We start from the raw sequence: 23,173 nt of genomic DNA, 5'->3' as shown, positions 1-23,173 counted from the left end.
ATAAAAATAGAGAAAGACAATATACATATGAGTTAGAAGGGAAAAGAACACGGCCATTATTGTATACATAACTTTCACCTTCTTTCTTTAGTATTTGGGTGAACTTACAACAATGAGTTAGAAGATCACCATTGACTCATTGAGGCAAGCGATCTCAAAAGATGTTATCAAATATGAGTTTTCAAGATACAGTCATACAGAATAAACTATAATGAAGAATATTACAAAATTGTAGTAACTCAAAATAGTAGTAACTTGTTTCTTTTGTGTTTGGTGACCTTTATGCTTGATTCATTGTTAATCAGAAAATAAATGTTTGAGAAAGTCATCATACAAGAGAAGGTGAAATAAAAGGAGAGAGGTGATAAAATTAGGTTATATTTATCAAAATTTTAAAATCTAAAATAAAAATTAGTAGTTATTTATCAATAATATTTTTTTGTCAATATTTAAAATAGAATTTTCTCTCTTTTCATGATAACATATCATATATATACATCATTTAAAATTGTGACCTATCATTTAACTCATGTAAAATCTTTGTAAATTAAAATACAAATAATCATTAAAATCTATTATTTTGAAGAATTTGACATGTCCCAATCTATTAAAGGTTTGACTATGATTTTAGATTAACTTCCTCCATCTCATATTTTAAGTAAAAACACGTAGATTAAGAAATGACTACTTTAAAAAAGTTCAACCAACTACATAACATTAGATTTAGATGCCAAACAAATTCAAATGGTCTATTTTATATCCAAACAAAGAAAAACAGTAGGAATATAACAAGTAATAACCAAATTTATTTTTCTCGATAACATTAGATTTAAATGCCAAACTCTTTTATTACATACCAAAAAAAAAAAAAAAGTTGTTCTTGCTCTGGTCAAAACCTAAACAAACAATTTATTGTTCTTCTTTACCATAACTATCAATCATGAACTTGTTTACTTTGGTTTAACTCCTAATGTCTACCTTCATCCTAACGAAATATACTATTAAAAATGGTATTCTGGTTCCTTTTACTCTAACCAAATTTATTTGTTTTGGACTCTTAATCCTAATTTAAAGAATAAGCTTTGTAAACTATTAATAATAATAATAAAAAAATATATCCCAAACAGTTTCGTTAAGAACTAAATTACTGTGTACACACAAACTGTTTGATATTCAACGAATAATATAATATGGACATTAAAATCACAACAAAAGAGCCACGTGCATTGTCACGTCCCCAACTTTGTAATTTTTATAAACAAAAAAGTTTTTTTGTTTTAATCTAATTAGCAGTTTTGTTATTTTGTCTTTTTTTTTATCTGAAAAATCTCATTTCTCACTTCTTCTTCATCACCACCGTCTCTCTCTCACTCAATCTCCGTGTGCTTCTTTTTTTTTTTTTTTGGTTTCCTCCTCCTCCTCCGACGTTGAGAAATCCTCGAAATCTCCGGCGATGGGTGGTTGCGTCTCCTCCAATTTCTTAAATCCGACAGATGAAAACTTCTCTTCTCAGCTCAACGCTTCAACCTTAAGCAACCATTTCGTTAAGCTAACTTCAACCACTTATGGTCTTCTCAATCTCGACTCTTCTTCTTCACCTTCTCTTCCTCCGCCTCCTTCCTCCTCCGCTACCTCCGCTATATCTCCGATGACTCCGCCGGAGAGATTTACTATCAACGGTAAGGAGACGATGGTCGGTAAGTCTGAGCCGACGACGACGGAGGTTATTAACTTCTGGAAGCTAATGTCAGGTCTCGACGGCGGCGATACTTGCCGATTCTCTCCTATTTCGGCGGAAAGTAATGTCTCCGATGGTGGTGGAGTGATGATGGTGAACAAAGAGAACTCCGATCCTAATTTGAAGAGCGGTTACGAGGTTTTGAAACCGTTAGATCCGAAATTAGCGGAGGAACCCGAGAGAATCTGTGACGGCGGGGAGGATCGAGTTGTGATTTACACGACGTCGTTGCGGGGAGTGCGGCGGACATTTGAGGCGTGTAACGCCGTGAGAGCTGCGATTGAGAGCTTTGGTGTGGTGGTATGTGAGAGAGATGTGTCTATGGATAGAGGATTCAGAGAAGAGCTTTCGAGTCTCATGGCTCGGGAAAGAAGAGACAACGGCTATGGCGGTGGTGATGATTCGTCGACGACGGCGGTGGTGGTGTTGCCGCCGAGGGTTTTTGTGAAAGGGAAGTACATTGGTGGAGCAGAGGAAGTGATGAGTTTGGTGGAAGAAGGTTTGCTTGGAGATTTGCTAAGAGGGATTCCGAGGAAGAAAGATCGGTGTGGCGGCGGTTGCGGTGGCTGCGGCGGGTTAGCGTTTTTGCCGTGTTCGGAGTGTAATGGGAGCTGTAAAGTGGTGGAAGGATGGGGAAGTGAAGCTGTAGTGGCCAAGTGTAGGAAGTGTAATGAGAATGGTCTTGTTCGTTGTCCCATTTGCAGCTAAAAAGCACAAAACAAAAGTGTAAGATAAAGTTTTTTCTAGTTTCTTTCTTTTTAGAGTTCTCTGTGTTTCAAGATAGAAGAAGGAGGCAAATGATCTTGGTTATTATGGTAGAGATACTTTAGTGTTTGTTCGATGGTGGCTAGTTACAAACATTACATAAATATCCAATACAAAAGCCTTTTGTGTTTCTCAGTTCTTTGTAATAGTTGGATTGAGATTTGCCACATTTAGGTGAGGTCACCATGTGTTTGGGAGACTTGGTGTTAGGAACCAACATCATGCTGTTATACTCTTCTGGTATAGTAAGGAACCCATTAGCCAAAAAGAATGATCGATCACGAATCAAATCGAAATGAAACAACACTACCTCAAGTGGACTTGATGTGTCTTTTTAAATCTTCACATCACACTACTCAAATTCGAAACCCATTTCTATGTCGATTTGTAAAAGTTTGATCTATGATTGATTGGTCCAGGTAGGACCAAATTGAAATCGACTTGGTTGAAAGATGTTTTTGATTCAGTTAAAGTTCATTTATCTGCTTTGTTAAGATTTTGCAGGAGATTTGTTAACAAATGTATTCATTCGAGGGTTTTGGTTAAAGAGCTAAAATGACACATTGCACAGTACAAGTAGCTCACGAACCATATAAGATTCCACTTTAGTTTAACTCTGATCAACTTTTACAAAAGGCTAATTGAATGTGTAATGAATGTTTTAGCAACATGTTTCCTTAAATATACTTGCAACATGTTTAGACAAGCCGATTAAAAAGCATAGAAAACGGAGCAGGATCGATGTAGTCTTAAATGCGATGATTCAATAAAGGGTAAAATGCTTAAGTAAAAGCTGTTTACGATTAGTGTTTTAAACAGATTATTATGACAGTATAAAGGTTTACTAGTGCATGAAAAGTATCCCAAAAATTACATGTAGCATGAATTTGGTGGAGTATGATCAATCCCGATAAGAATTTGAGTAAGACCGAGCAGACGCTTGTAGCCAGATTGAAATTGGGTGAACGTGATTATGAGCTATCTAGTCAATACTTACGTAATATATCTATGATTTGATTGAAGAAACATGAATGGCGTGACTGATTGGTCGATGCGTGTTGTTTGAGAGCGTGATAATGACTAATGTGAATGTTAAAGTGAAAGAGACGAGTACGTAACAAAGATGAAAGGAATCCATGAGCATTTGGCTATATACGTAACAATTTAACTAAAGTTAGAAAATGTGACGATGTAACTAAGTAGCAAAGATGATAGGAAGCCATGAGCATTGCTGCATCGGCTAAACTTGTAGATTGCTATGACGAACCCTCTTTTTTTGTTGATATACAATTTTACGACTGGTCTCTCCTTTCGAAATCGGATTTGGAATTGTTCACTGATGACATGTAAAGATGCATTTTGAGTTTAGTTTTTGTTTATTTACCTTAAATTGATTTTAAACAAATAATTGGCTTAAGACTTACGACAATCCTTTAACCGAAAGGAATCTTAAACCTAATCCCGACCTAGACCGTGGATGGAGTGTTACAAAGTCCTAGAAATTAAGGAGAAATCTACGAGTGTGAAAAACTTCCTTCGTAAGAAGATGATATGGTGAAGAGGACATTTTATGAGGTGTCTATGTAAGAAGTAAATTTTCATTGATAATTAATACTTGAATATTTTTAAGTTACACATATTTTTATATTTAATTTAGTATATGTTTAAATCCGATTTCAATCTTACACATTCATTTTGCAATACATTAATTATTTGTTTTTTTGGGACAAAAACATTAATTATTTGTTTTATCAAAATAAATCAGACTTTAATTTTACGCAATTCATTTTAATGGATAATAGCTAAAAAGTTATATCAAAAATAATATGTTTATCATATCAAATATATATCTTAATTAATATAAAAAAGTCCACAACCCTTTTTTGGAAAACCAACACTGATCAATATACTTGACACCAAACTTTATATAATAAAATGTGTTGTAATTTGTATCATAATTTTTTTTAATATGTATGATCTTATATATCTGGAGTAAAATATGTATGTAAATATTAATATTGTCACTATAACATCTTTTATTACTTTACAAAATTAAAAAATAATAATAACAAACCAAGAAAATTTAAAGAAAACAAATAATTGTTATCTTAGAATTTTTTTGTATAGGAAATAAAAATCAACAGTAATATAAAATAAACAATTTCAGAAATTACATGTTTTATTTTGAAATAAATAAATATCTATGCATTAATTATAACTGATATTTTCTAACTATAAATAAATACGTATTTAATTACTATATACTTACGTTTTTGTGTTTCGTATGAAGCGGATAATGATTTAGTAGATAAAATAATGTAAAAATAGTTAAATATCTTGAGTAAGATAAACTTCATGAGGAAGGAAGCTAAGACAAAACAAATTAAACATTTAGATATAAAAATTGACTTTAACAGAAGATAATCGAATCTAAATGTATTATTAATGAATTAAACTTTCTATAAGATAATGAATATTGTGATTCCTAACAATATTAGTGTATAAAGGATTCTAATATAATTTAAGTTGAAATCTTTAAGATATTTGGTTAAAATTCGTCAATTGTCACCAAAATATGTGGTGAATATCTGTCGGCATAACCCAAAATTTGAGATTGTTTTTACAGATAATGTAGGCATATATAGGACTTCTTTCTAGTATCAGAAAGTTTGAAAACTATGTGACAACTAGTTTTTGGTAATTATGAGACATGACTTGCCATCTATATTCGTATCTTATGAGTTCCCATTGTTTCATTTATTTATTTCTTAATCAGAGACAGAATTATGACCCTCAATAAAAAAGTTGTTATGAATAAAAAAAAAAAAACTTTCGGGAAACTCGAAGACTTCTTTACATTTTATATGGTAAACTCGAAGACTTCTTTACACTTATTTACTTATCTTGGTTAGTTCATGAAAAATATATGATTGATCAAATATTTTGAAAAAAAGATCAGTATTAATTTAATTGGTCCATTTTCACTAGTTGAATCGGCCTCTTACCACCAACAACGCTCCGTGTCGATTGCATCTCACTGAATCACGTCATGCAACTAGCTAGTGACACTGTTGAATTTTGACTCATTCGAACCAGCATATTGGATCCATTATCTTGTGCCTACAAGAATTCTCTGTCCATCGTATGAGTCGGCTTATTTCAATTTCTCTTAAAAACTTCATTAATTACGAGCCACTTACTATCCTACATTCTGCTACGTAAGAACATTTCTAACATTGTTCTCTTATAGAATATTTCAAAATTTATAATTAGATAAGTGATACTGTGGTAGATGGATTGTCCCATTTGCACGAAGAAATCTGGAATTTCAAACGGAAACGAAAAGATAAAACAGTACAGTTGCACTTGCACCAAAAGTTGAATCAATTATAACGAAGCGAGAATCTTATTATGCTGTCGTTAATTATTTGGTACACTTTTACTTAATTAGATGTAAGTCAAAATAAATATCACTTCATTTATCATATGTCAAAATGACAATGATACTTTATCGAGATAAAATTCCCGTGTCATACGTGACTTTTGTTTTGTTTTTGTTTGTTTTTGTCATCGTCATACGTGAGCTTTGTTTATACATGAATTTAACTACACTAGGTAGTCTGATCCTATAATCAAAAGCACACTACGTTTGACATGACACAAAGACTCTGATCCGTCCCGATCCATGTTAATTAAATCCTACAATTCTCAGGAGAAAAAGAAAGATGAATCCGATGAACCATGTTTATGCTCACTTATAAAATCTCTAACATATATGCAAATTATGTTCTAGAGGAGGAAGATGGTTCATCGAAACCTCAACTAACATACCATCCTCCTCCTAATCAATATATCACAATTCTTCCTACTTTCATATGATTCCAACCGTATTACGAGAAACACTCTTATTATTGTCCAAATAATATATTGGACACATATCATATCTAGGTCGGGTTGTTCCTGTAAATTTATATTTGGCTCAGTTTCGTTGCTCACTCTTACTTAAAACATTAAAAGGTTTTCGAAAGGACTAACCTATTTTTGTCCTCCTAAAATTTTTCATAACCATTATTTGACAGACAGGCACAATCATGTCGAAAGAACGAGTCCATACTCACAGTCTAGCTTGGTTAGCTATTCATCAGTGGTTAAATTATAAACCTTATGTTCACAAGCGATCAATCGCAACTGATGCTCATTTACAACTGACAAATTAAACTATTGTGAATTTGTGATATATGTCCAAGATAATTGGATGGACGAGGCAGCCTCGGCCCTCCATCTTAGGTGGTTTAAGAGAAAACTCTCTTACACTTCTTCTTTTCTAGTGATTTTATAATCATTGATGTAATCTCTACTCTCTCATTTTATATTCCAAAACCGTATGACTTAATTGTCATAGCTATGTACATGCATTTAATTTATGCATTTTCAATAGAATATCTCTTTTTTTTTTTTTTTTTAAACATTATTTTCTGATTTTTTTTTTTTTTTTTTAAATTTTTTGATTGTTTTTTATAACTATAACATTGGAATACATTATACATACAGCATATATACATTCAAAAAAAAATTCAGGAGATCTAAAATATTACAACCGTTTCCGATAGTGCATGCATGTCGGAAATGTATATGTAGACCCAAAAAAAAAAAGAAGTTAATTAAGGGGTGTGAAAAAAAATAACTAAATGGAATTGACTTTTATAAACATGCTTACTAGTAACAGTAGTCTAGTAAGCAATCGAAAGAGTCTTTAGTTTCATAAATTTTATGATTATAATTTTAAAAAGTCTTTAATTTTCACGTCTTGAACCCCAATACCAAGACATGATATCATAGAATATGAGACTTTTTTATTATTATTATTAACAAACTTAATTTTAATACTATAGAAGTAATATATATATATATATATTGTGTGTATGTATTTTGTATATATATAATCATACAGATAAATGAAGAAGAGGGTCTAAAGACGAAGGAGACGAAGATGACTCCGTGAAACTACTCCAAAGATCGACATTATCATCATTATTCCAATGAAGATCCCATCGCTGCATCATAGTATCACCATCTTCTTCTTCTTCATCAAAACTCTTACGACCACACGTATGATGACCATTGTTCAATTGCCAAGCCACGAGCCGGTCAAGACTAGCCCAGTTACTGCAAACCGGTCTGCCGGTTATCTTCTCTTTAACGTTAAAGGGATCGAGTTGGTTTGGAGTCATGAAAATTTGGTCGACCTGGCTCTCAGATTTTGGTGTCTCAAGACTTGGGAGTTGCATGAATAAGACATCGTCTTGAAGTTGAGTTTTGGTAGTCGTTTGGCTCTCGGGCATGCAAATGTTAGAACCGGTACGGTTCATGCAGAGAAGAACATGGTCTAAGACGTTGCCGTTTTGAGTGTTGTGAAAAGTGGGCCTCATTTCTTCCTCCGTGTCGTCAGGTGAAGAAGATAGAGTGATTTTAGGACAATCGTCGATCTTTTGATAGTTCTTCTTCCTGAAAACTCGACATACCACCCAACCTTCTTCGTTATAACTCATCGGATCTTCGGTTAGGACATCAGAGTAGCCCTGTGATAAATGGAACAAATCGATCTTATAAAATGCAAAATGACATGATGAAGACGTAAATGCGACTTTATATTGTTTTCTTTCGGAACAATTCGATCTTGTTCGTTCAATACTTGTTGGATGCATAGTATAACCCCTTTATTTATTTTTTAATCAACAACCAACCCTTCTTTACAAACTTTATATATATTAAATGTACATATGTTGTGATAATTATATTAAAAAAACCATATAAGCTATTACTTTATGCGTAAATATACTTTTATAGAGAAATTATTATCTTTAAAATTAGGATCATGTTCGATTACTTTAATTGCACATGCTAAAAGACGGCTCGGCTCTAGTACATAATATTAAATGAACCAAAACCTTTTATATAGCATGAAACGAGTCTAGCTTATTCTTTGACCTATGGAATCTGTTTCTTCCAACCTAAAATGAATATTGATGATAGCTATATATATTATATATATACACTCTTACATTAGTCATTGGAGTATCGTCGAGGCGATACTCATGCATGATCCAATCGGATTTCTGACCGTGAGGAGCTCTTCCTTTGTAGAACACGAGTGTCTTCCGCAATCCAATCCTTCGGACACAACTACATATGATCTTGTCACGTCCCGTAGCTTTCCAGAATCCAGCAACTGTTGCCCGGTTTGTCCTGGTCCCGGTTGGATACTTTTTGTCTTTGTGGCTGAAGAAGTACCAGTCGTTTTGCGGCGTCGAACCGATTCTACATTCCTCTGCATTTGCATACCAAAATGGTTCAAAATAAAGAACAAAGAAAGAGAGAAAGAGAGATAGAGTTAGTAGAAATTAGTTGGGTTTCTTGTATAAAAAACCTTGAATATCCCAAGGCTCAAGCTTGTTAAGATCAACTTCACGAATCACGTCAAGGTCGATCTTTTGAGAGTTAACTTTCTTACGGAGATAGTAGTGGAGAAGTTCTTCTTCGGTGGGATGGAATCTGAAACCTGGAGGCACTTTTGATTGTCCATTAATCGACAGATTTACCTTAGTATCCGCCATTGATGATGATGGCGATATCTTTTTGTTTTGTTTTTGCTCTAGAAGAGTAGAGAAGCTGTATGATTATAAGTGGAAATGGTTACAACTTAGAAACAAGAAAGCAAGCGATGAGATCATTTATAATGGTGGTGGGACTCAACGACACATAGCCCCCAAAAGGGGTAAATTATTATTTAAATAAAGAAGTTTGGAAATTATCATGCGTTAAAGTATCTTTATGGAATTAATATACAATTTAGTAACATATGTCCTATGTTTAAATCGAATTTGATCATACGTAGGTTCTGACGTAAGACATATTTCTTTTGACGTGTCATGTCATGTCATGTGTAATGTATAAAAGGGGAAAATACTATAACGTAGATAAACAGGTTTAGTGGGGGATAAATCTTTGTTTTTCTTGCACTTACTTATTGTAGAATTTGAATTTCATGTGTTTTTGGTCTACTAATAGATGGAAAATATAAAGTATTAGATTCTTATATAAGAAAATGAATGTAAATTATCTTCTATAAACATAATGGATAAGAAGCTACATCGAAATATTTCCCAACCATTATTATGACTGACGTCGTCGTTTCATGATCTACCTTGTTAAGTTAGTTTTATCTAAAAGTTTATGTGTTTGGTATGCTCGTCGTTCATTTCCATGTATCATCAAAAATGCATTACAAACTATTTTAAAATCTATCAATTTCTCTTATTATTTTGTGCCAAGTATTCATCACTTATATATAATTTATCATATTCCTTCCGTTTTAAAATTTTGATTTTAAGTGAAGTTTTCAAGTCTATATGCAAAATATTATATGTATTATTTTTACCATTTTTATTGTGCAATATGTTTTTTTATTGGTTGAATTAATTTAATAATAATTTTATGTAAAAAAAAGTAAATGAAAATTTTCAAATGTGTGTACTTAAAATATTATTTAAAATGAAATAGAGTTAGGGAATATAATTCTATAAGATAATGGGCGTGGAAAAGAAGAAACAACATCTTGTACCGTGGAAAAGAAGAAGCAACATCTTGTACCGTGGAAAAGAAGAAGCAACATCTTGTGGCGTGGGCGCGGGTTTGTCGTCCCAAGAGTGAAGGTGGTTTGGGAATTTGCCAAGCTAGCGTGATGAATAAAGCTCTGATCGCAAAATTGGGGTGGAGAGTGTTAAATGATTATGAAAGTTTATGGGCGCGTGTAGTGAGAAGCAAGTATTCAGTTGGAGACATCCATGATCATAAATGGATGGTTGCCAAGAGTACTTGGTCGGCACTTTGGAGGAGTGTGGGTTGGGGTTTAAGAGAGGTGGTCTTGGAGGCAAATCGGTGGGTACTTGGTGATGGGAGGACGGTATGTTTCTGGACAGATCGTTGGTTAGGCTCTGTATCTCTCCAAGAGTTGGGTTTGGTACAATTACTAGCAGACCTTGTTAATGTGACTGCAAGTGAGCTTTGGCTAGATGGTCTGGGGTGGGATTACTCTCGCATTGTCCCGTGTATAACAGAGGACCAGCGGCTAGAATTGATGGCGATGGTGCTGAATAATGTATTGGGTTTAACGGATCAATTATCGTGGAGTGGGACGACAAATGGTCAGTTCAGCATGAAGTTGGCGGCTGCACTTCTTTCTCGGGACCATACTCCGACAACGAATATGGCTACCTTCTATAAACGTGTTTGGCAAGTTACGGCACCAGAATGGGTTTGAGCGTTTCTTTGGTTGGTCTCTCATCAGGTGCTTATGACGAATAGTGAACGACATCGGCGACATCTCAGTGATACCGCAGTTTGCTCGGTCTGTCAAGGTGGCGTGGAAACAATACTTCATGTTTTACGGGATTGCCCTGCGATGGCAGGGATCTGGCAACGATTGGTTCCCCGACAAAAACATCGTGTTTTTTTTACTAGTACCATGTTCGAGTGGTTATATGAGAATTTGGGGGTGGGTTTGAATGATGTAGGAGGACAGTGGGCAACACTTTTCGCTATTGCATGCTGGTGGGGTTGGAAATGGCGTTGCGGTAATGTGTTTGGGGGAGACAGGCTCTGCAAAGATAGGGTCCGAGTTATTAAGGATATGGCGCAGGAGGTTGATGTGGCTCGGCGGGTGAATGGAGTTGTACGGGAGGGGAGAGTGAGAATAGCGAGGCTTATCAAATGGGAGCTGCCGGGATCAGGTTGGTTTAAGTTAAATACGGATGGCGCTTCTCATGGGAACCCGGGGATGGCAACGGCTGGCGGAGTGTTACGTGATGAGAAAGGGGAGTGGATTAGTGGTTTTGCTTGCAACATTGGTCGGTGTACGGACCCTCTTGCTGAGTTATGGGGTGTGTTCTATGGCCTATATATTGCATGGGAGAGAAGGATAACAAGGGTGGAGTTGGAAGTGGACTCAGAGATTGTAGTGGGTTTTCTTAAGTCATGGATAAGTGAAACACATCCGCTGTCTTTCCTGGTACGTTTGTGTCATGGCTTCATTTCTAGGGACTGGATAGTCCGGATTTCTCATGTGTATAAGGAAACTAATCGTCTTGCCAACGAATTAGCGAACTATGCGTTTTTTTTACCGTTCGGTTTTCATGCTCTTCATTTTGTACCGCCGGATTTAGGGTCGGTTTTACATGAGAATATTGTTGGTGTACCTCGGTCTAGAGATGTTTTTGTATAATTTTTTTCTAGTAGTTGAATAATAGTCAGGGTAAACTCTCCCTGTTTCCCACCAAAAAAAAAAAAAAAAAGGGTAACAAAAGAACTCTCGATGTTAATTTATAGTTATAGCCTTATAGGTGTAATTCAGTGACAAAAACGTATATGAAGTCAAAGAAAACAAAACAAGGCGAAGAGAGCAGGGGACATGCTTTTTTCACAAGGTGTGACACTCCACCTTCATTTCATCATCTATTCACCTCTTCCGAGTGCCCAATTCATGCATGTATATTTCAGTTTTAGCTAGCTCTTCACCGTAAACAAGAAACTATTGTCAACCACTTAAGTTTTTTCAGACAGTTTTACATAGTAAGTTTGTAGTGATATAGTAGTAATTCTTAGGTTTTGGGAATACCAAAAATTTTTGAGGGTACTCATATATATGGAGTACAAACCATTTATGATCTATGATGATACTTACATTGGTAAGATAATAAAGGAGAATATAATCTTAAAAGTATAATCCATTTGGTTACCAAGGATCATCATTCTCTACATTTTTTCAGTAAGGGGAATCCTTCATATCTAGGACCCTTGTGATCCAAGTCGTTCTCCGGAGAGTTCAAATATCAATTTGGCATGCTACTTTCATTCCTCTAAAGTCTTCCATTCAACAACTAATTGAGCATCTTATATCATTTTTACTAAGTCTAAGAATTTACCACTCCCTCCCCTATGCGACTAATTCTGCTGACAACCTGACTATTGTGCGGCTAGAACATCGACGAGTCCTCTAACATAACCATATTGTTATGGCATTACCGTAATAACAACGAGCAATAACGTCCGATTACTATTCTTACAGTCTTCTTATAACAATTACCCGAATTCTTTTTCCTGATGTATGACAGAACTGATGACTTTAGAAATTGAAATAGATTAAAAAAAAAAAATAGAGAGAATGAAAGTGGGAGTGACAGGTTGGAATATCTACTCCCAACTAAAAAGGTGATGGTTGGATTATGTACACAACATTATTAATTAGCAATTTTTTTTATGCAAATGTATATTCATGTTCAACCTTATACTGTAACATCAAAATACGTGTATATGTTCAATTACGGACTTAATTAAGGGAATTAAGTATAAGGATCTGTAATATGATTTACATGTAGAGGCTAGAGCAATAGCATTTTAATCGTTTTTCTTATTATATACTTATTAAATGTTAAAGTTGTTACCCTACAAGCACTGTGCTTATCATTTGTCTGTTGATGGGAACTTTGTGTTTCAACATTAATAATGATGTTTTATTTCCCTAAATTCTATGCTTAATCATGGTTTTGGGTACAAAATTGATGGATTAACTAATACCATATAATGATTAACCACATTTGACCCCCCAATATTTCACTTTTTCATTTCTTTATTTAAATTTTAATTGAGTTGAATGTGAGGTTTCACCTCGTAATTTGTTCCCATACTAATATTGATTCGTCATTTCGTCATTCCCTTTTGTTAAATCATGTCCCATGTTCACATGTATGTTATTAATTGAATATTAGTTTAGAATAAGATTGATTAATTCTCATTGTCGTCACATCTCACAATAAGGTTCAAAGTTTTACACTAAGTCACTAAATTTTGTGGAATATATTGAATGTATATTTTGGCTGTAGGTAGCAAAAAGAAAAGCTATAGAGATGTAGACCAAAATATGGTGGTGGAAAGATTCCAAAACCACAACCAATCAAACTCATTGTATGTAGTTAGATCTATATATAAATTGGAAGATTAATTTAATTAGGCTATTCGTAGTAAAATGTATGTCTTGTCATGAAAATTTAACAGGTAACTAAATCGCGATCGTAACATGGAAGTAAGTTCATGGACGGTCCGAGATTGTTGAAGGTGGTCCGAAGTTGATCTAGCTAGAGGAAGTTAGAATATCACTTCGGAGAACTTTGACAAAGGGCCGGGATGAAACCGGAGCCAATGTGAAAATTTTTGTTGGGTATTCGTTCATTCTTGGTTTAACCATTTTGGTTCAAATGGTCGTGTATGGTTTGAGATTATAAAAATTGGGCTCATCAAAGAAAAAGGTTCAAGCTCGAATGTGTTGTTGTGTTCAGCTTAAATTGTTGCAATATTTATTATACGTTAAAAAATATCGACACAGCTTCTTCTTCTAATCTTCTTTGATTCATTCTTTTTGTTTTTTTTTTTGTTTTTTTTTTTGTTTTTGTTTTTTGTTTTTGTTTTGGCAGAACGTATCACAAATGTGGATGTTTTAGATGACAAAAAATTGTCGGTACTTCCACAAATTTGTTTTTTCTTGTTATCTTTTTTTTTTTCTATCACACCAAAAGTCCAATTAATAAATACATTTAAACGCGATAAGTGTTTGGTTATATTTGCGTATGGTGTGGGTGGTGAGGCGGACTATATACTATTCCATCAAATAACTTTTTGAATGATTAACTAATTAGTGCTTAATTAATCAGCCGTAGTCAATAGTTAGTAACTGAGTGAAACTGCATTAGTTGTTGAAGCTCACAGCAAAGTTTGCATGTCAAGCAATTCCGACAAGAGTCTATTGTCATGGGAAGTCATGTAAATCCATGCTCATACTGACGTAACTATCCACTTTCGGTTTTTTTGTTTGTTTTGAGTTAGTTATTTGAATTGTTTAAATACATATCATCAACTAGACACGTCGTTTACGTAGAAGAATTTGAATTAAATTGCAGTTTTATTAATTCAAATCAGTACTACTACAAAAATAGATATAGTAAATCATAGATTTGAATAGAAAGAGACATCCACTCATAGTTACAATGTATGGCATATGAGTAATCAAATTCTTTGACTTTTAAGTTAAATTATGTGGTTTGGATATATATCAGCCTTTTGTGGTATATATTCTTTTAACGCTATGTAACATAACCTATTCTAATACATAAGTATGTGAAATCAGTATATCACTTGAGTTCAAAATCAAATAACTGAGCGAGATATCATCATTATTATAAAGGACTTACGGCGTGAGTGCTTTTGGGGCGTTTGGAGCGTAATATTTGAATGCGACGACGAATTTATGGTTATAGTGCGTATGTTGTGAGTTGTGAGGTGTTTGGAGAGTACTAAACTAACGCATCAAAAAAAAAAACACTTTAGATGATTAACTAATTAGTGCTTAATTAATTAGCCATAGTCAATGGTTAATAATTAAGTTAAACTGCATTGGTTGGTGAAGCATTGTAAAAGTTTGCATGTCAAGCAATTTCGACAAAAGCCTATTGTCATGTAAACCCATGCTCATACTGACGTAATTGTCTACTAATTTCTGCATTTATTTGAATTAGAAATTATGCACGCGCGTATTTTAATCGTTTAGTCTTTAGATAAATATCATGCAAGATCAATATCTACGTAGAATTCGAACAAAATTTGATTTATATAATACAAATCAGTAATATGACAATTTATATATACATTTTTTTGAGACAATTTATATATACAATTTATATATACCTATTTACAAAGAATGCCATTGACATTAAATTTTATAATTATTTTTTATTTTAAATAATATTAAATTTGGAATCTAATTGAAGAAAATTTTCTTTTATTCAAATTTCCAAAAGTATTGGACCGACACCCATTAGCATTAAATATTTTATATTTAATTAATCTATTCTCTAAAAAAACTGTACTAAACATTAAACACAATTGATTTACCGTAGACAATAATAACAGCCGAGATTTCCGATTAAACTTCATGTATACAATGAATTTTTATCAGTGTTCAAGAAATCGCTAGGCGCTACTCGGACGGTGGAGTAGCGCCTAGCGCCTAGACGGTTAAGGCGGGGATTAATCGTTTAATAAGCGGTAGTAGGCATTAGGGGATATATCATCATTTTTCAAATTATTAGGTTATATACTACTAAAGTTACACATCTGCATGGAAATTTGATATAGTGTAGTGGTTAAAAGAGTTTTAAATCCTGCTCAGACCAGGGTTCGAAGCTAGAAGAGGAAAAAAGTTTTTTTTTTCACTTAAATGAGAAGGACAAATTTGTCATTTCACTATGTTCATCTTCTTCCTAGAAAAACCCTAACGGCCGCCATGGTTCCTGCGTTTTTCTAAAAAAAAAATATAGCCCCGCGGTATACCGCGGGTGAATATCTAGTTATATGTATAGAATCTTGTAAGTTTAATTAGATTTGAATAGAAAGATACGTCCACACATATATGCAATGTATATATGACTTAGAGTAATCAACTTATATAATTTAGATTTTAGATTATGTGGTTCATAATTTCCAAGTGACGAGTCGCGAAATAAGTACCGGTTTTTCTTGCTTCTTCGTTTAGCCTGTTGTATTAGGCTAATCGGCTAGCTCTTTGAGCTTCATGTAACACAAACGTAACATGTTAATTTTCTTGTTTAAACCCGTGTATATTAATGTATATCAATATTTTGTGGTTAGTTAGAGCTTTTTCAACGGTGGGACAAAATGTAAATGAGGCGAATTCAGTTTACCTTGCTGTTTAAAATTGTGGCGAATTTACCATGTGGCGAATTACCTGAAGACTACGACCCCGGAGATGACCCTATTTCTGATTCTGATGGTGAATGTTACTGGGACAAGTTGATTGGGGAAGATCGAAAGGCAACTCTAGCTGATGTCCACAACACTTTTGAAAACCCTGCCATCACTGTTCAAGATCAGAAGCTTCGTCTTGCTCTTCTTCTCATTGTTGATGGTGTACTGATTGCCTCCAGCCAAACACATAGACCGACGTGGAAGTATGTCGAAATGCTTGAAGACATTGATTCGTTCCTAGCATTCCCTTAGGGTAGAGAATCTTTCTTGAAGACTATTTCCACAATGAGACCTGATTTGAAATCCCAATCAAAACCAGTCGCTAAAAGATCTAGACGTCAGGGCAATGTTTCTAAACCGGCAGACCCATTAAAGAGTTTCACCGAGAAGCTGCAACAGAAGTCCTTTCGTTTGCATGGCTTCCCTCTAGCCCTTCAACTGCTCGCATAGCGTAACATCTCTGGCTTACTTGATAAGATACAAGGGGCTGGTGATCCACATACCTTTTTGGAATGGGATTCAGTTGGCCTTCCAAAGAACAATCTACCGCTAACTGATGTCTTATGTGTAGAGCATTATTCAGGCGTAAATTTACCTTTATTTATTTTTTTCCCACCATATCCACGTGGATACAATTTTTAATCATATTGTGTATCCACAATCGCAGTTATCAGTTACCCCGTATCTTGAAGTTGTTCCACCAGAAACCGGTTGGGGAGAGTGGGACGATGAAGTTAAAGATAAAAGGATTGCACATTTGCAATGTAAAATTGAGAAAGGGCACATTTTCACAAAGAAGGAGTGGCCTGGTGGCGATTGTTCTTTGCCATTGATATATTTCTCAGAAAAGAAGGGGCCAAGCATACACAGGAAACACATTGTCCCAAGGCGTAAAGAAATTTCTTCAAAACTTCGTGTAAAACACGATCCACCAAAACCCAGTTCCTCAATGTCTAGGAGCCCCCGCGTGCTTAACGCAAACACTGACGAGGACTGGTTGGCTGATTTCAAAGTGTCTGTGGAGAAAGAGTTTCAGTCTTTTAAAGAAGCGACATAAAGTAAGTTTAAGAGGTTAAAAGCTGAGAATAAGAAACTTTAAGCTAAGATCAACGCACTCAGATTCAGTTTAGACTTCAGCTTCGACGCCCCCTCGGGTTACTAACTGCAGTTTTTAATCCTCCTATTGAAAAGGATTCAGCAGCATCGAGTGTTCCAAAAGATCTGTCTACGTCCGCTCCCGATGATGCGGCAGATAACGTAACCCTCAGGACACCATTACAAACTGCTCACCCATCTCCCACCAAACCAGTTACCTCTCCTAATGATATTCTACTAAACGATCATGACTGGGTACAATATGTCCAGCCGTTTGGTAACAGGATAATTCACTCATATCTGCAGGGTAACTAACCATTGTCCCTAAAATTAATCTCTCTATTTAATTACACAGGAATCTTCACCTGAAAACAGTCCTCCCACTAACAGGCATGGAATTCAGGATGTGTCCCCTAATTTGGATTTGGATTCTGGTATCAAACCCGTTTTTGATACCGACACTAAAGTTAGAGACATTTCCATCTTTAGTATTAAACCTACCTTTTAATTTATTATCTAACCAATTTCTTGGTAATAGGGATCTCCTTTGTATGACACTATCACGAAACCTCAACCGTACACCACATTGTTATAGGACTTCATAGGCAACTCAAATCTGCATTATGTTCCAGCTAATGAACCTCCACATGTCAAACAAGTATCTCTAACTACTTCCATCCCTGTCCACGACGGTGACTATATATCCTCTCAAGGGATTAAGGTATTTAACTACCTGTCTTATGAACTTTTCAACGTACCAAATCTCTCAAAGGTTGCCACACTAACTTGTTGTACCCATGCGTTTATCAATCAAAATATTGATGCTGCTAATGTATTGGAATCCCCTTGTTTTGCGTTGACTCTATTTCGTTCTGAGGTTTAAACCTACTCAACTTGATCTCTCATACTTCACATAGTTATCCTCGTTCCTATACTCATCTTGCTTCTTCAGGTCTCTCCCGAGGAGTCTCCCGTTGAGTCCAAGGAAGCAGACAACGACGACCAGCATGTACCTATCCATTTTTAACTATCCATAGGAGTCACCCTGTCCATTTTTAACTATCCATTGCCCTTCTTATCCTCGTTCCTTTTCTCGTCTTGCTTCTTTAGGTTTCTGGTGAGAGCGAGGAAGAGGACAAGAGCCCCGTTGATTCGAAGGCAGCTGACACCGAGGACCAACAGGTAACAAAAAAAATCAGCCTGCTTTGCTCCTACCACCATTGTCCCATTTTTGACTATCCATTTTCCCAACCATCCTCGTTACTTCACATTGATCTTTCATACTTCACATAGTTATTCTCGTTCCTATACTCATCTTACTTCTTCAGGTCTCTCCCGAGGAGTCTCCCGTTGAGTCCAAGGAAGCAGACAACGACGACCAGCAGGTACCTATCCATTTTTAACTATCCATAGGAGTCACCCTGTCCATTTTTTAACTATCCATTGTCCTTCTTATCCTCGTTCCTTTTCTCGTCTTGCTTCTTTAGGTTTCTGGTGAGAGCGAGGAAGAGAACGAGGCCCCCGTTGATTCAAAGGCAGCTGACACCGAGGACCAACAGGTAACAAAAAAAATCAGCCTGCTTTGCTCCCACCACCATGCCTTGCTCCCACCACCATTGTCCGATTTTTGACTATCCATTTTCCCAACCATCCTCGTTACTTCACATTGATCTCTCATACTTCACATAGTTATCCTCGTTCCTATACTCATCTTCTTCAGGTCTCTCCCGAGGAGTCTCCCGTTGAGTCAAAGAAAGCAGACAACGACGACCAGCAGGTACCTATCCATATTTAACTATCCATAGGAGTCACCCTGTCCATTTTTAACTATCCACTGTCTTTCGTATCCACGTTTCTTTTCTCGTCTTGCTTCTTTAGGTTTCTGGTGAGAGCGAGGAAGAGGACGAGGCCCCCGTTGATTTGAAGGCAGCTGACACCGAGGACCAACATGTAACAAAAAAAATTAGCCTGCTTTGCTCCCACCACCATTGTCCCATTTTTGACTATCCATTTTCCCAACCATCCTAATCCACATTGACATCGGTTGGATTCCTAATCACCTTTGACAGCTGCTGTCCTTCTTATCTACGTTCCTTTACTATTCTTCCTTCTTTAGGTTTCTGATGTCAGCCATGACAAGGACGAGGCTCCCGTTGATACCAAGACAACTGACAGCGATGAGCAGCATGTAACAAATTTTGCAGCTCTATCTTTACTATCCATGCTACCCTATCCCCCCCCCCCCCACATGGTTCTGGTTGCCAGTCACCGCTCCAGAACAAGGAATCAGACAGCGACGACAGCGAGGTTTTAATATATGGAACCCATTTTCACCCTTTTTACTTGGAGTTAATCAGCTCTACATGTGGTTTTATCTTACATTGTATTCTGTTCTCTCGACAGACCAATGCTACGCCCGCAGAATATGTTACTCTCAGCGATTCTTTTCCTGCGCCACCAACTGAAAGGGGTGTTCTCTCTGAAAAAGAAGCGACCCTTCTAGCTGCTGTAGTGGATATGCCTGAAAGGGAGCCGTCACATTACCCTGACGTTTTACTCCGTGTTGATAAAAATCTGGCGTCCTTGATGAAGACAACACTTAAATCATCCCCTAACACGTAATTTCCTACTTACTACCCTCTTTTCCTTTGTTTTTTTCCACAACAAGAAAGTAACTTTCTCAACTGCAGGAGACACATTACCCGGTGTGGATACGAACTTAACAATCACTTTTTTAAACAGCTTGTCAGGCCTAAGAATTGGGTTAGCATTTTGGTAAGTTTTCGATCAAATCTTGTGCAATTCCCTTATAACACCTTTAACTCTTCCTTCATCATATTTCGTTTTGCAACACATGGAAGTTTTAGTTGATCTGCTGCAACCAAAGCTTGCTCATGTCCTTTCCATTGAGCGCTCCATCTTTCTTTCACCCTGGCTTTGCAACTACTTACAAGGAAATTATAAAACCAACTGTAAAGCAAAAGTCAAGTTAAGAGTTAAGTGGGACAATAAGCTCCAACGGAATACACTTGGCTCTCCAGCCGAGTGGTTTGAACTTTGGAGCATGATCTTCATTCCCATGATTTGGGACGACTCTCATTGGGTTGGATTAGTTATCAATCTCCCCAATTGGAGCATTGAGATCCTTGATCCTAATGTAACCCTATACAACGATGCGAAGGTGGCTGAACAAATCGCTCCGATCACAGAGCAGCTGCCGTATCTAATCCAGAAACTATGCATGCCTCCTGCCACTCAGCAACATGGAATTAATCCATTTACCTGGTCCAGGATTGAAGGTGTTTACGTCAACGAAAGATGTGGCGATTGTGGTCCGGTTGCCATGAAGTTTCTAGAAATCATCGCAACTGGCTTTGGTACTGAACTCATGTCCACGATCACCGATAAATTAGTGGATGATATTCGGGCTCAATACGCACTGAACGTGTACAAGAAATTTGTGGTACCCATATACACGTAGTTTTCCCCCACTTTACCCGTTTTTATTCAGCCTATGTTTGTAACTTACCTATGTAACATTTTATTTTACCATTCTCCTAGAACTTGCTGTTACACTTTTCTTTAAATCTACTAGAACTTGGTGTTACACTTTTCTTTAAATCTGTTCCATTAATGTCGTAATGCATTTAATTCCAACTTTCCCTAACATTTGCTTCACTATAATCTTCCTCATTTGCAACATATCCACGTGGTCAAATATGAATGGATGACTAATACATTGACACTAAGCGGTACCGTAAGGAGGTATCGTTTCGATTTCTCTAAATTCATTGTATCGATTCGATTTCTCTAAATTCATGGTATCGTTTCGATATCTCCAAATTCATTTTATCGTTCCCTTCTCTTCATCCTCTTCTTCGATCATTGCCTACTCTATATAAACCTATTGCATCTTCTTCTTCGATCTCCTCTCAATCTCCTCTCAATCTATTGCATCTTCTTATTTGATTATTGCACCTATAAGTTAGTTACGTTTGGTTACGGTTTCATCTCCTTCTTCTTCTTACGGTCTCGAGCTATGGCCGTAGAGAGTTCCAGTAAACGTCCTAAACGCTTTTTAGAGTAGGAAGACGAAGCAACACAGCCCATCAACATGGTCGGAGAGAGTTCCAGTAAACGTCCAAAACGCAATTCAGATTTCGAGTGGGAAGAGGAAGCACTAGAGGCCATGTCTGAGGCGTTTAGTAAGACGAGAGCCGTAGTAGAGGCGGAGACAACTGATCGCTTCAAAGCAATTCTTCATATGATGAATGATCATATGAAGAAGAAGGAAGAGGCTACCGCTCTCGTGCATCAAGTTGAACTAATCGACGCTCAACTTTTCCAACTGAATTAAATCTTGGGTCAACAACTTGTCGACTTCGAGGCGGAGCACAAGAGGTTAGACGAGATGAGAGAGGTTGCGGTGGGCGATGTCAAACAGTGTGTCGTTCCCCCTCCTATTGATTGGGGTAAACTTAATGTTCATTTCAACGATTATTAGTAGCACCACCCAACTGATGAATGTTTTCGTTTTTATTTATGTTGAATATTTTTGGATTTTTTTTATTTGTGAACTTGATAACTCTCTAATTTACATGTTTTAAGCATCTCTTTTTGTCCATTTTTTGCATTGTTTTTACCCTAACCTTAGCATTTTTAGGTCATTTACTGTCGGAATCCACATTTAGGCCATTTAGGGTGTTGCATTCTTGCATTTGCATATTTTGGATGAAAATAGGTGTTTAAGAGCCGAAAATGGGGAGAAACAAGGTCAAATCCGAGCATGTACCCGAAGAAGCTATGGAGCAGGAAGAACAGTCCGAACACCAACCTGATCGAAGAGGATCTAAGAACAGAAAGAACAACCCGAGGACCTACCCGAAGAGCAACCCGAGCTCATCCTCATGCACCCCATCGAGCAGACCCTCGGGCAGGACTGGGAAGCTAGGGTTAATGGGTTTCCACATATAAACCCCCCCTCTTCTTTCTCTCGCCCTAGCACGCCGCAGACCCTCAGAACAGAGAGCGAGAGCCTTTGGGAGAGAAACTGAGCGACTCAAACACTTTCTCTACTTTGTTAGGATTTAATTTCATTTCTTTTTGCATTTTTGATTCTATACTTTTCCACTCTACTTCTATTTTTAATACAATGCAATTTTCGTTTATCAATGTTTTTATGTTTTCTGAAATGAGATCTAAGTAGTGAAGTAAGGTTTCTAGGGATGGGATAGACGATTTTGTGTTCTTGATCAGTTAGGATGTCTTAGCTTGGTTGTTTATGTTTTATAAATTCCCTTCTAGATTGGTGTTCTTAATGCTATCAACAAACCGAGAGGGTGAGATTAGATCTAGGGTGTTTTACCATCGAGAGGTGTAGATGAAATGCTTGAATCAATCAATGCTAGAGATTTACTCACTTAGCCTAAGAGATTAGATGAGTAAGGGGTTTATTGACAATAATGAATCGGTTTGTATTGTCTGCTTGGTCATGTTTCTCCAACGAGAGTTGGGTAGGGAAGTGATTAAGGTTGATTGTTTCTAGCACGAGAGTGTTTTAACAAGATTTTAGAGATTCATTGTCTAAGGAATATTTGCTTGAGGCATGTAGGGCATCCATATTGGTCAGGAACAATTAGGAGTCGATTACCCCATCCTTAGGAGCTTTTGTATTTAGATTGTTTACATTTTTATTCATAACTC

General features: G+C 36.2%; 2 protein-coding genes across 2 annotated transcripts; one reads left to right on the top strand and one right to left on the bottom strand.

Moving 5' to 3' along the window:
• The first annotated feature begins 1,272 nt into the window (after positions 1-1,272).
• LOC104741872 (uncharacterized protein At5g39865-like) lies at positions 1,273-2,638 on the top strand. The gene has a single exon (XM_010462797.3). It carries the CDS (start codon positions 1,454-1,456, stop codon positions 2,444-2,446), a length of 993 nt encoding a protein of 330 aa, XP_010461099.1. The 5' UTR covers positions 1,273-1,453; the 3' UTR covers positions 2,447-2,638.
• A 4,698-nt stretch (positions 2,639-7,336) lies between these two features.
• LOC104741871 (NAC domain-containing protein 12-like) lies at positions 7,337-9,220 on the bottom strand. The gene is made up of 3 exons (XM_010462796.2): positions 8,931-9,220; positions 8,566-8,831; positions 7,337-8,082 (listed from the first exon to the last, which is right to left on the bottom strand). The coding sequence occupies exons 1-3, from the start codon at positions 9,115-9,117 to the stop codon at positions 7,447-7,449; spliced, it is 1,089 nt and encodes a 362-aa protein (XP_010461098.1). The 5' UTR covers positions 9,118-9,220; the 3' UTR covers positions 7,337-7,446.
• Between the last annotated feature and the right edge of the window lie 13,953 nt (positions 9,221-23,173).

This window comes from Camelina sativa, chromosome 14 (genome assembly GCF_030686135.1).
Source record: "Camelina sativa cultivar CO46 ecotype springtype chromosome 14, ASM3068613v1".
NCBI lineage: Eukaryota > Viridiplantae > Streptophyta > Magnoliopsida > Brassicales > Brassicaceae > Camelina > Camelina sativa.
This window is presented reverse-complemented; position numbering and strand designations above follow the sequence as displayed.